This window comes from Corythoichthys intestinalis, chromosome 10, assembly GCF_030265065.1.
Source record: "Corythoichthys intestinalis isolate RoL2023-P3 chromosome 10, ASM3026506v1, whole genome shotgun sequence".
NCBI classification, from domain to species: domain Eukaryota; kingdom Metazoa; phylum Chordata; class Actinopteri; order Syngnathiformes; family Syngnathidae; genus Corythoichthys; species Corythoichthys intestinalis.
This window is the reverse complement of record NC_080404.1, coordinates 9277877-9290750: the sequence shown is the minus strand read 5'-3', so window position 1 is coordinate 9290750 and position 12874 is coordinate 9277877. Positions and strand designations below refer to the sequence as shown.

The 12874-nt window shown below is 40.2% G+C and overlaps 1 protein-coding gene across 1 annotated transcript in view; it reads right to left on the bottom strand.

The window, feature by feature from the left end:
* Nucleotides 1–12874, bottom strand: part of lrrc1 (leucine rich repeat containing 1) — a 79770-nt gene that overhangs the window by 5651 nt on the left and 61245 nt on the right. Inside the window, exon 12 of the mRNA XM_057847849.1 lies at nt 7653–7825. Coding sequence (XP_057703832.1) covers nt 7653–7825 — 173 coding nt within the window. The remainder of the gene's footprint in view (nt 1–7652; nt 7826–12874) is intronic.

Sequence of the window (12874 nt, the reverse complement as noted above, 5' to 3'; positions counted from 1 at the left end):
ATAGGCTGTTCCCAGAGTGCTTTATCAAGGCACTTCAGTGAGAAGTCTGTGGGAAGGAAAAAGTGTGGCAGGAAGCGTTGCACAACCAGAAGAGGTGACCGCACCCTGAGAAAGATTGTGGGGAAGAGCCAATTCCAGACCATGGAGGACCTGCAGAAACAGTGGACTGAGTCTGGAGTAGCAACATCCAGAGCCACCATGCACAGGCATGTGCTGGAAATGGGTTACAGGTGCCGTATTCCCCAAGTCAAGCCACTTTGAGCCTGAAACAGCGGCAGAAGCGTCTGACCTGGGCTACGGAGAAGCAGCACTGTATTGTTACTCAGTGGTCCAAAGTACTTTTTTCAGATGAAAGCTAATTTCGCATGTCATTCAGAAATCAAGGTGCCAGAGTTTGAAGGAAGACTAGTGAGAAGGAAATGCTAAAATGCCTGAAGTTCAGTGTCAAGTACCCACAGTCAGTGATGGTCTGGGGTGCCATGTCAGCTGCCGGTGTTGGTCTACTGTGTTTAATCAAGGGGCAGGGTCAATGCAGCTAGCTATCAGGAGATTTTGGAGCACTTCATGCTTCCATCTGCTGAAAAGCTTTATGGAGATGAAGATTTCATTTTTTAGCACGACCTGGCACCTGCTCACAGTGCCAAAACCACTGGTAAATGGTTTACTGACCATGGTATTACTGTGCTCAATTGGCCTGCCAACTCTCCTGACCTGAACCCAATAGAGAATCCGTGGGATATTGTGAAGTGGAAGTTGAGAGAGACCAGACCCAACACTGTGGATGAGCTTAAGGCCGCTATCGAAGCATCCTGGGCCTCCATAGCACCTCAGCAGTGCCACAGGCTGATTGCCTCCATGCCACGCCGCATTGAAGCGTTATTTCTGCAAAAGGATTCCTGACCAAGCATTGAGTGCATAGCTGATTTAATTAATTGAAGGTTGACTTTTTTTTTGTATTAAAAAAAAAAACACTTTTTTGTATTGGATGAAATATGCTAATTTTTTGACTTTTTTGCCAAAATCATCAATATTAAAACAATAAAAGGCTTGAACTACTTCAGTTGTGTGTAATGCATCTAAAATATACGAAAGTCTAATGTTTATCAGTAGATTACAGAAAATAATGAACTTTATCACAATATGCTAATTTTTTGAGAATATTTGGTTGTAATGTGCATTAATTACCGTACCTGGGTGGGTATGGAGGAAATTGAGAATAATTCAGAACTGATATAATCTAGTTAATTAGACAAACAAAATTGTTTTCAGGCCCATTCTTGCAGCAATGAGTAACAGTTGTCTCGCTAGTAATACGATAAAGTTAACTTCACGCTACGCTACGAATCAATCACATAGCATTGTCAGTGTTGCGCATATGTGCCCTGACCATATGCACCATGCAGGTTAACTAGCTAACTGTTGTTAATCTTACTTTAAAAAATAGTTAAAAATAAATAAATTACTTCTCCCAAAAAGTAATTCAGTTAGTGACTCAGTTACCTCATTGTAAGAGTAATTAGGGTGAGCAAAGTGACGTTACTTTTCATGTTCTACACGTTATTGCGTTATACATTCTTTAACATCTGTTACATAAAAGATGTGGCTGACTTGACAGAGTGAGGGACTTTATACTTTCACTTTGTTTAACTGCGACGGAGAGTAGGCAAAACTAGGCATGTTGTGTTGCACAAGTTCGAAAGAAATGATTAAAAACCTGACGAAGCCTGCAATTTTCGTTGGATGTAGAAAAGATGTGTTGAAGCGATCGGATGTTGATTTACACTGTATATTATACATGTATATAATGATATGGTAACGTGTACTCTACAAGGACAACTGCAACTCGGTGATGATAATGCACACTCTGCAGGAAAATACTACATTATATAATTAATTGCACCTACCTGGACGCGATGAACTCTATGTAAAAAAAAAAAAAAAAAAAAAAAAAAAGTTGCTTGAGAGTATAAGACACTCACGTTAAATGCTCATGCTAACCAGAATGTGAATGGAATGCTAACGCTCTGAGCCACCTAGCCAATCAACATCGCGTTTGCAACAGTGTCAGCACCCCCAACCCTCGTCCCCACTCCTGTTCTGCTCTCTCCCAGGCAGCTGTGACAAAATCAGACAACTAGCATTTCATTCAACCAAATTGTAGTAACGCGTTCCTTCACATCCTCAGTAACGGCAACGGCATTGCAAAGATTAATTAAGAGATTAATTAATTAGAGTAATTAATTAGATTGCTCACTCCTGAAAAAAACGCCGTTAGAAAAGCTGTTATACTCTCACGCCGTTATTAACACTGCAAACAACATAGTACACATCTCATTAGGGCTGCAGCTATCGATTATGTTAGTAGTCGATTAAACGATGAACTAGTTAGTTCAAATAATCGAGTAATCGGATAAGGAACATGAAAAATTAAAATACCTGAGCTGAGCCTCAAACGGTAAAAAATATTTTTTATAAAAGAGGATCTATGTACAACAAAAGAACAATTGGCTAACTTAAATAGCAAAAGTCCGCTAGCTTAAACGCTAATATGCTACCGTTTTTTTTTTTTTTTTTTTTTTTTTTTTTTTACACAATGCTGTTAACAAATGGTTCAGACACATATTCCGTCAAAAAACTGCTAAATGTATGTACCTACAAACTAAGTTACGAATGCATTAAAAAACAGCTCAAAAAAATACTTGGTTTACGTTGGTCTTAACAGGGAGCAGTTGGATTCAGCCATGTGAAATGAGGCACACCAAGAGAGTAGTGTATCCACCCTAATTAATAAAACTAAATGCAAACACTTTCAAAATAAACCATTACAACGCCACTTTAATTAAACGAATACTCGAAGCAACAAAATGTAATTCGAATATTTTTTTCTAATCGAATCCTCTGGTTAATCGATTAATCGTTGCAGCACTACATCTCATGAACAATGAGATTTTTGTCATTTTCATTTTAAGTGGGCCAAATCAATTATATTAAAAGTAAACAAATGAAAATTGCTGCTGTAAGTTCATTCTTTTAATAAGCCTTGTAACTTGCTATCCAACGTTTTGAACAGGCATGATACTGGTGTGTGGCCACAGCGTACACATCTGATGTTGCACATAGTAGTCCTCAGTGTGCTCAGGGAGCTTGTGTGTCGGCTCAGACACACACAAAAATAGAGGGAACATTGCTCTTCATAGTATTAGAGGATATTGTTGCATTTTTCCTTGTTAAATCATTGGCTGCCAGGGACTGCAAGACATCCCATCCATTTAGACTGGGTGAGGGCGATAATTGCACTGAAAGATGAGCATATTCAAAGAATTTCAGACCAATGTGCATTTGTTTGCTTTTTGCAAACTTGCTCATCACGAGACCTCAAACTGCCTGATCAGAGTTTCAAATCCCGGTTTAATCACAAGCTTACAGCGACTCAATCTTTCCTTGCACCCCCCATATTCACCCTCATTTGATTGGCCTGTCAGATCTCAAATGTCATCAACCATCTGGAATTTCACATTAGGAGGAAAATATCTCTTTAAAAACTTGAATTACTAAGATGCAAAAGCATAGAATTCCTATACAACAAAGAAAAAGAGCTAAGGGAGGTGCATGCCGAGCAAGTGAGCTTTTAATGGAAGCGAGCCAACCGCGGCTAAGCCTCTTTAGCTGTCCAATCTACCGCATTTCTGAGTAACATCGCCAAGAGAGGCCTCAAGGGATGGCACAGGTTGTGATCTCTTCTCAAAGGCGCGCTGATCCTATGCGGGATACACTCATGATCGACAAATTTTACCGAGAAAGATGAGAGGGGAAGAGCAAAAAGTGGGAATTCAGATCACGGGTGCACGAAAGAAGAAGATGAGGAAGACCATCTCAAAGTCGTTAGGGAGGAAAGTTTGAGTGCGTGTCAGGGGTTTGAATGAACCAAATGAACTACTATGAAGCTTTCAATCAATTGGCTGCAATGCGTCATAGTAGTTCATTTGATCTTAAGACAGACCTATGCGGAGATGGGTGAGATCGCCTCGGTTGTTAAGTCACCAATCGGCCAGCGGCAGGGTCGGCCCTTCCCTGCTCGATGCCGTGCAAACTGGAGTATATAAAATTATACGTAGGGGAAAATTAAACCACAAAAGGAAACTGCGTGGTACCCCAAGTGACACAGGCACGCCTCGTGACTTTTTGGACTGTCAAATTGTCGCCACTTCCAGGAAAGCGAGACTCACGAAACGTCCGCCCCGAAAGGCTCCGCCTGTCTCGGCCACTGTTACGCACACGTCCCCCTGGTCGTCCCCGATTGTGGTTTCCTATTCCAGGGAATATACGCGGCACCACACCATATTTCTATATTTTCCTTGTAGTGAGTGCACAACTGCACAACAATGTAACGATATTAGACTGTCGTTTTCTCAAGATTTTTTTCCATCGCAACTCGGCGACTGCTCGTAAAAGTATAGCTTGACCACCCTCTGCCTCCTGTGTAATGCATTCAAATGCGTTCACAAAAGAAACAGTGTTTACAAAACGGACTAGGACAAGCTGGCAAAAGAACATAGAATATACACTCACTCGTTAACACTTAATTTTTTAATAAGCCAATCACATGACGGCAACTCAGTCTATTTAGGCATGGAGACATGGTTTAAGACAATCTCCTGCAGTTCAAACCAAGCATCAGTATTGGAAAGAAAGGTAATTTGAGTGACTTTGAACGTGGCATGGTTGTTGGTGCCAGAGTATTTCAGAAACTGCGGATCTACTGGGATTTTCACGCACAACCATCTCTAAGGTTTACAGAGAATGGTCCAAAAAAAAAAAAAAATCCAGTGAGCGGCAGTTCTGTGGGCGGAAATGCCTTGTTGATGCCAGAGGTCAGAGGAGAATGACCAGACTGGTTCGAGCTGATAGAAAGGCAACAGTGACTCGAATAACCACCCATTACAACCAAGGTAGGCAGAAGAACATCTCTGAACGCACAGTACGTTGAACTTTGAGGCAGATGGGCTACAGCAACAGAAGACCACGTCGGGTGCCACTCCTTTCAGCTAAGAACAGGAAACTGAGGCTACAATTTGCACAAGCTCATCAAAATTGGACAATAGAAGATTGGAAAAATGTTGCCTGGTCTGATGAGTCTCGATTTCTGCTGCGACATTTGGATGGTAGGGTCAGAATTTGGCGTCAACAACATGAAAGCATGGATCCATCCTACCTTGTATCAACGGTTCAGGCTGGTGGTGGTGGTGTAATGGTGTGGGGAATATTTTCTTGGCACTCTTTGGGCCCCTTGGTACCAATTGAGCATCGCTGGAACGCCACACCCTACATGAGTATTGTTGCTGACCACAATGTACCCAACTTCTGATGGCTACATTCAGCAGGATAATGCGCCATGTCATAAGCTGGAATCATCTCAGACTGTTTTCTTGAACATATCAATGAGTTCACTGTACGCAAATGGCCTCCACAGTCACCAGATCTCAATCCAATAGAGCATCTTTGGGATGTGGTGGAACAGGAGATTCGCATCATGGATGTGCAGCCAACAAATCTGCACCAACTGTGTGATGCCATCATGTCAATATGGACCAAACTCTCTAAAGAATGCTTCCAGCACCTTGTTGAATCTATGCCACGAAGAATTGAGGCAGTTCTGAAGACAAAAGGGGGTCCAACCCGTTACTAGCATGGTGTACCTAATAAAGTGGCCGGTGAGTGTAGAGTGTGTGTTCATATACATACATGGACATACACACACACCGTATGGCTCTTGTGGAATCACATTTTAAAATATGTTGGGTTTTGGCTCTTTCTGTCTAAAAGGTTCCCGACCCCTGATCTAGTGGATGCGTAATGCAATACCTACAACTCCGACTACTTTGCCTTATAATGCAGTGCGCCCTAAATATGAAAACAGTTTTCAAATAGGCCATTTATTGAAGATACACCCTACAGTGCCTTGCAAAAGTATTCGCCCCCCTTGAATCTTGCAACCTTTCGCCACATTTCAGGCTTCAAACATAAAGATATGAAATTTAATTTTTTTGTCAAGAATCAACAACAAGTGGGACAAAATCGTGAAGTGGAACAACATCTATTGGATAATTTAAACTTTTTTAATAAATAAAAAACTGAAAAGTGGGGCGTGCAATATTATTCGGCCCCTTTACTTTAAGTGCAGCAAACTCACTCCAGAAGTTCAGTGAGGATCTCTGAATGATCCAATGTTGTCCTAAATGACCGATGATGATAAATAGAATCCACCTGTGTGTAATCAAGTCTCCGTATAAATGCACCTGCTCTGTGATAGTCTCAGGGTTCTGTTTAAAGTGCAGAGAGCATTATGAAAACCAAGGAACACACCAGGCAGGTCCGAGATACTGTTGTGGAGAAGTTTAAAGCCGGATTTGGATACAAAAAGATTTCCCAAGCTTTAAACATCTCAAGGAGCACTGTGCAAGCCATCATATTGAATTGGAAGGAGCATCAGACCACTGCAAATCTACCAAGACCCGGCCGTCCTTCCAAACTTTCTTCTCAAACAAGGAGAAAACTGATCAGTGATGCAGCCAAGAGGCCCATGATCACTCTGGATGAACTGCAGAGATCTACAGCTGAGGTGGGAGAGTCTGTCCATAGGACAACAATCAGTCGTACACTGCACAAATCTGGCCTTTATGGAAGAGTGGCAAGAAGAAAGCCATTTCTCAAAGATATCCATAAAAAGTCTCGTTTAAAGTTTGCCACAAGCCACCTGGGAGACACACCAAACATGTGGAAGAAGGTGCTCTGGTCAGATGAAACCAAAATTGAACTTTTTGGCCACAATGCAAAACGATATGTTTGGCGTAAAAGCAACACAGCTCATCACCCTGAACACACCATCCCCACTGTCAAACATGGTGGTGGCAGCATCATGGTTTGGGCCTGCTTTTCTTCAGCAGGGACAGGGAAGATGGTTAAAATTGACGGGAAGATGGATGCAGCCAAATACAGGAACATTCTGGAAGAAAACCTGTTGGTATCTGCACAAGACCTGAGACTGGGACGGAGATTTATCTTCCAACAGGACAATGATCCAAAACATAAAGCCAAATCTACAATGGAATGGTTCAAAAGTAAACGTATCCAGGTGTTAGAATGGCCAAGTCAAAGTCCAGACCTGAATCCAATCGAGAATCTGTGGAAAGAGCTGAAGACTGCTGTTCACAAACACTCTCCATCCAACTTCACTGAGCTCGAGCTGTTTTGCAAGGAAGAATGGGCAAGAATGTCAGTCTCTCGATGTGCAAAAGTGATAGAAACATACCCCGAGCGACTTGCAGCTGTAATTGGAGCAAAAGGTGGCGCTACAAAGTATTAACGCAAGGGGGCCGAATAATATTGCACGTCCCACTTTTCAGTTTTTTATTTGTTAAAAAAGTTTAAATTATCCAATAAATTTTGTTCCACTTCACGATTGTGTCCCACTTGTTGATTCTTGACAAAAAATTAAAATTTTATATCTTTATGTTTGAAGCCTGAAATGTGGCGAAAGGTTGCAAGGTTCAAGGGGGCCGAATACTTTTGCAAGGCACTGTATATTCCAATGTGCCTTATAGTGCAGAAAATACAGTAATTGTGGCAGCCACAGTGTAAAGAACAGTATGTACCTTTGTTGTCAGACTCATAAGGTTGTTGGGGAAGCAGCACGCATGTGAGAACCTTCTCGCCCGAATCGGGATCCTCATCGGTTTGAAAGGTGAGGAGGGGTTGCGACTGGTTTTCAGACAACCATAAAGCCTTCAGCCGAAGCGTAGTCAGAGACATCGGTAAGTGAGAAAGCCTGGCGGGCACGCACAAAAAAGCAGACATCATATATTGTGCTTCTTCTGTCAAGGAAGAGAAACATGCAGGTTCTCCATTTTCTTTAACGTTGTCTTTAAACACTCTCAACACAAAGAGGCGCACCCTCACTTATGGTGAGTCACTCTAGCCAGTAAGTCTAAAAGTGCGTGTTCCTGCAAACCGATTACTGATGGATGTGGAACAGTGTTATGAAAGATGTTCTGCAGTCTTTTATAGAATGTATGATGTGACATAGCTTAACAAAAATAAATATAGCGGACTACTTAGTAAAGCAGCGTACAGATACTAACAATGAGGTGAAACCTTGCAATGAAAATCAGCAAAGGCTCAGATATCTGAATACTGTCCTGGGGTGTTGAACATGATAAGTATTTTTTTCTTCCCCCATTTGCTAAGCCAACTCTCATAAAAACTTACCATAAATAGTTACGATCACAGATCCTTAAAAAAATAATAACGACATAACATAGAATGGTTAAAAATTGATATGTGTGTAAAGGGCTTCAGGTGTAAACAGTTTGAACAAAACAGTAGAAATGTATTTTTGTAGTACAGTGATCCCTCGCTATTTCGCTCTTCAAACTTCCACCCTCAGTCATTGCTGATTTTTTTCCCCAATTAAAACATAAATAAATAAATGCAGTATTTGATAGAGCTGTCCTAATCTGATCCAATCACGTAGTCTCATACACTCGCTCCTGCCGCTTTTGTTGGTCAGGCAGTGCACTGGAGTTGCTTATTATTTGTTAGCGATGATTGACAGACATTAAGGTTTGATCTTGCCAGAGACGCTTGAAAGCCGAAACTTCAGTTGCTGTGGCAACTCATTGTGTGAAAGTGAGCAGCTTGAGCGGATTTGAGTAGACTCACTCAAAGCAGCATTTAATTTTTTCATTTTTCTACTTTATTCTTCGCAGTTTTTCACTGATCTCGGCTGGTTCTGGTCCCCATTAAGCGCGAAAAACGAGGGATCACTGTATACACATAGGTTGTTTTTTTTTTTAATTATACTTTAGGGAAAAAAAAGTGAAAAAACATGTCTTTCTTTCCAATCCTAAATCTGATTAAATACATTGAAGACAAAATAAACAAATAGATAAAAATAACCGCGAAAAACGAGATATCACTGTATACTGATACTTTAGTACTTAACAGGCAACACGTACCGCAAGTTTTTCCTAACTTTTCAGGGTTCCCCTCAGGGCGTTATAAGCCTGGCGGGCCGTCCACCTTTACTTGCTCCCCCCACCCCCCCACCCCCCCCCCCAGGCTAAAACAGTGTTATTAATTCCAAATACTGTACGTATAACAATGTTGTTAACAATGTTCAACTGCTCATAACTATAGAAAGAAAAATCATAGAAACTAGGGTTGTTCCGATCATGTTTTTTTGCTCCCGAACCGATCCCGATCGTTTTAGTTTGAGTATCTGCCGATCCCGATATTTCCCGATCCGATTGCTTTTTTTTTGTTCCCGATTCAATTCCAATCATTCCCGATAATTTTTTCCGATCATATACATTTTGGCGATGCATTAAGAAAAAAATTAATAAAACTCGGACGAATATATACATTCAACATACAGTACATAAGTACTGTATTTGTTTATTATGACAATAAATCCTCAAGATGGCATTTACATTATTAACATTCTTTCTGTGAGAGGGATACACTGATAGAAAGACTTGTAATTCTTAAAGGATAAATGTGACTAAATATTGCCATCTAGTGTATTTGTTGAGCTTTCAGTAAATGATACTGTAACCATGCCCAAACGCATGATGGGAAGTGCAAACATGACTGTGCGTATTGGCACCAATTGATATATCTTCTCTGTGTTGGGAAATAACATAGGGTGTTAAGAAAAAGTACAACTACTACCTCTCTTCCCCACATTGCTTTCCCACGATATTTCGTAATGTTGAGAGAGGGATTTTAAGGCTTAAGCCAATTTAAAAAAGGCTCCAAAGACTGCCAAAATTCACTCTCCTCATTTTACGCTGCCTTTTAGCTCCATACATAGGTAAATCGGCGCCATTATAGATTAAACGCAACAATGTGTGAGTGGGTCGTGCAGCGCATGTGTTGATTGTGTTAAACATTTTAACGTGATTAATTAAAAAAAAAAAAATTACCGCCGTTAACGCGATAAATTTGATAGCCCTACTTTAAGCCAAAACTGAAGACTCTGGATAAGTGTAAGACATTTTGTCTGTAACTTTAAATACAATTAGAAAACAATTTAATTAAAAAAAAATATTTATATTTAAAAAATCGATCGGCATCCCTATCGATCGGGACATCTTTAATAGAAACTATTTGATTTTTACGATGAAAGATTGGAATCCAATATTTTAGTCAGTTCTGTGTTCATGTAGCCATAGAACACAATATTCTGTGGTGCTTGAAAGAAGGGGATGTCTTCTGACAATGTTTGGTAGTGACTAATTTAAAACAAAGTATAAAAAGTAGACAGATTTAACTGCATTTTAACCACATCTGGTGATGTGGTTGTAACCACATCTAGTGATGTGGTTGAAAGCGCAGTGGTGAAATCTTATGTTAGATACAGTATGTTAACCAACCTGTCACAGCTCTCTGTCATTGCACTTACATTTCCTGTCGAGTGTAATCTAAACAGCTATGTACTTTATTAACTTTATCTAGACATCGTTTGGCTCCACTCTGCAAATACAAGTCCACTAAGGCATTTTCTCAACCGATGTATTAATTGATTGTATTATAGCTTCTGTATAAGTGCCTCTCAACACAGCTATCCATACAGTGAGCCTACTATGAATGGGCATATTGTTATATTGTGCAGATTTAATGCTGCCTGGAGGCGTTCCCGGAACGTCTGTCTTTGTGGATGAAGTTCAATTAGCATAGTGGATTGTCATGTTGTACTTTGTAAGACAGCTAAATCGGTCAACACAAATCGATGACAGCAGCTGTAAAGTGCACTTAATAAGAGACTATCTGGATGTTTTATGTGTGCTTTCTCTAATAACTACTTAATTGCAAAGTTTTGGCAAAAGCTCAAATGATAGTTTAACACTTTATAGGGCACTTATTTAATATTTGGCTGTCATTGACGGCACTAGAGGTCCAATCTATTTTGACTGGGAAAGGCTGGCAGCGATCATCCTTGTCAAAATAGATTGGACGTCTATTGCCGTCAATAGCTCTAAAACATGAGCTTAATTGCAAAGTTTTAGCAATAGCTCAAATGACAGCTTAACACTTTATAGGGCACTTATTTAATATTTGGCTGTCATTGACAGCGCAAGAGGTCCAATCTATTTTGACTGGGAGAGGCTGGCAGCGATCATCCTTGTCAAAATAGATTGGACGTCTATTGCCGTCAATAGCTCTAAAACATGAGCATTTAGTGAGTATGTACAGTCATGTCAAAAATTTGGCACATTAAATATTCAATTCTTTATTAAGAAATGTTCACATATCAATGTCTGATCTTGTTTTTCTTTATCCCTGGAAAAGAAAGTGATTTAATAGCAAGTAAAAAAAACCAAAAATAAACATTGTTTTACTCATTAAACCAAATGTATCAACAAAAATGCATATTCTAACAGAGGAAAAAGTTAGGACACCCTACCACCTAATAGCTAGTGTTACCCCCTTTGGCTAAAAGTAACTTCAGCGAGATGCTTTTTGTCTAGCCATCTACCAGTCTTTGACACTCCTCAACACAGAATACTTTCAGCTGTGAGATGTTTGAGGGGTTTCTGGAATGTACAGCCCGTTTCAAGTCACCCCACAGCATCTTAGTGAAATTAAGTGTGGGCTTTGACTAATTTCTTCCTTTTCAGCCAACGGATTTACTGGTATGTTTTGGGTCATTGTCATGTTGCAGGGTCCAGTTTCCATTCAGCTTTAATTTTTTCACAGATCATCTCACGTGTTCCTCAAGCAGACAAGCACCCTCTGATACACGATAGAATTCATGATGGATTCTATGATGGTGAGCTGGCCAGGTCCTGCTACAGCAAAGCATCCCCAAACTATGACACTTCCACCTCCATGCTCCACAGTTGGTATGAGTTTCTTTTCCTGGAATGCTGTATTGGGTTTACGCCAGACATGTCCTCTGTTCCGGTGTCCAAATAATTCAATTTTAGATTCATCTGTCCAGACAACATTATCCCAGAAGTCCTAGTCTTTGTCTATATTCACTCTGGCAAACTTTAGTCTGTCCTTCATGTTCTTCTTGGCGAGCAAAGTTTTCCTCCTTACACACCTCCCATGAAGGTTTAACTTGTGAGGTCCCTTTTGATTGTAGAGGCATGTACTTTGACATCAACAGTAGCAGGAGGGATTTTGAAGACTTCTTTTAGCATCTAGCGGTCTACTCTCGGGGTGAACTTGCTTGGATGGCCAGACCTGGGCATGTTGGCAGTTGTTTTTAATGTCCTCCACTTGTAGACTATTTTCGGGATTTTCCGGACAGTTGAATGGCTGATTTTATAATCTTTTGAGATCTTTTGAAATCCTTTACCAGACTCATAAGTGTCTACAATCTTTTTTCTGCAGGCCTCAGAAAGCTCCTTTGATCTCATCACTGTTGAAAATATTCTGCGTAGAGTAGTGGGGCAAACTTTCTTCAGTTCGATGTCAAAGACTGATAGATGGCTACAAAAAAGCATCTCACTGACTGAAGTTATTTCAGCCAAAGGGGGTAACACTAGCTATTAGGTGGTAGGGTGTCCTAACTTTTTTCTCAGTTAGAATATGCATTTTTGTTGATAAACTAGGTTTAATGAGTAAAACAAATTTATTTTTTGTTGTTTACCCGCTATTAAATTACTTTCTTTTCCAGAGATAAAGAAAAACAAGATCAGACATTGATATGTGCACATTTCTTAATAAAGAACCGAATATTTAATGGGGTGTCCTAATTTTTTCACATGACTGTACAGTTTGAATGAGTTGGACATCTATCATTGTCAATGGAAGACAATTCCTTAAAAACAGTAAATACTTTTATTTCACAGTTAACGAGGACAGC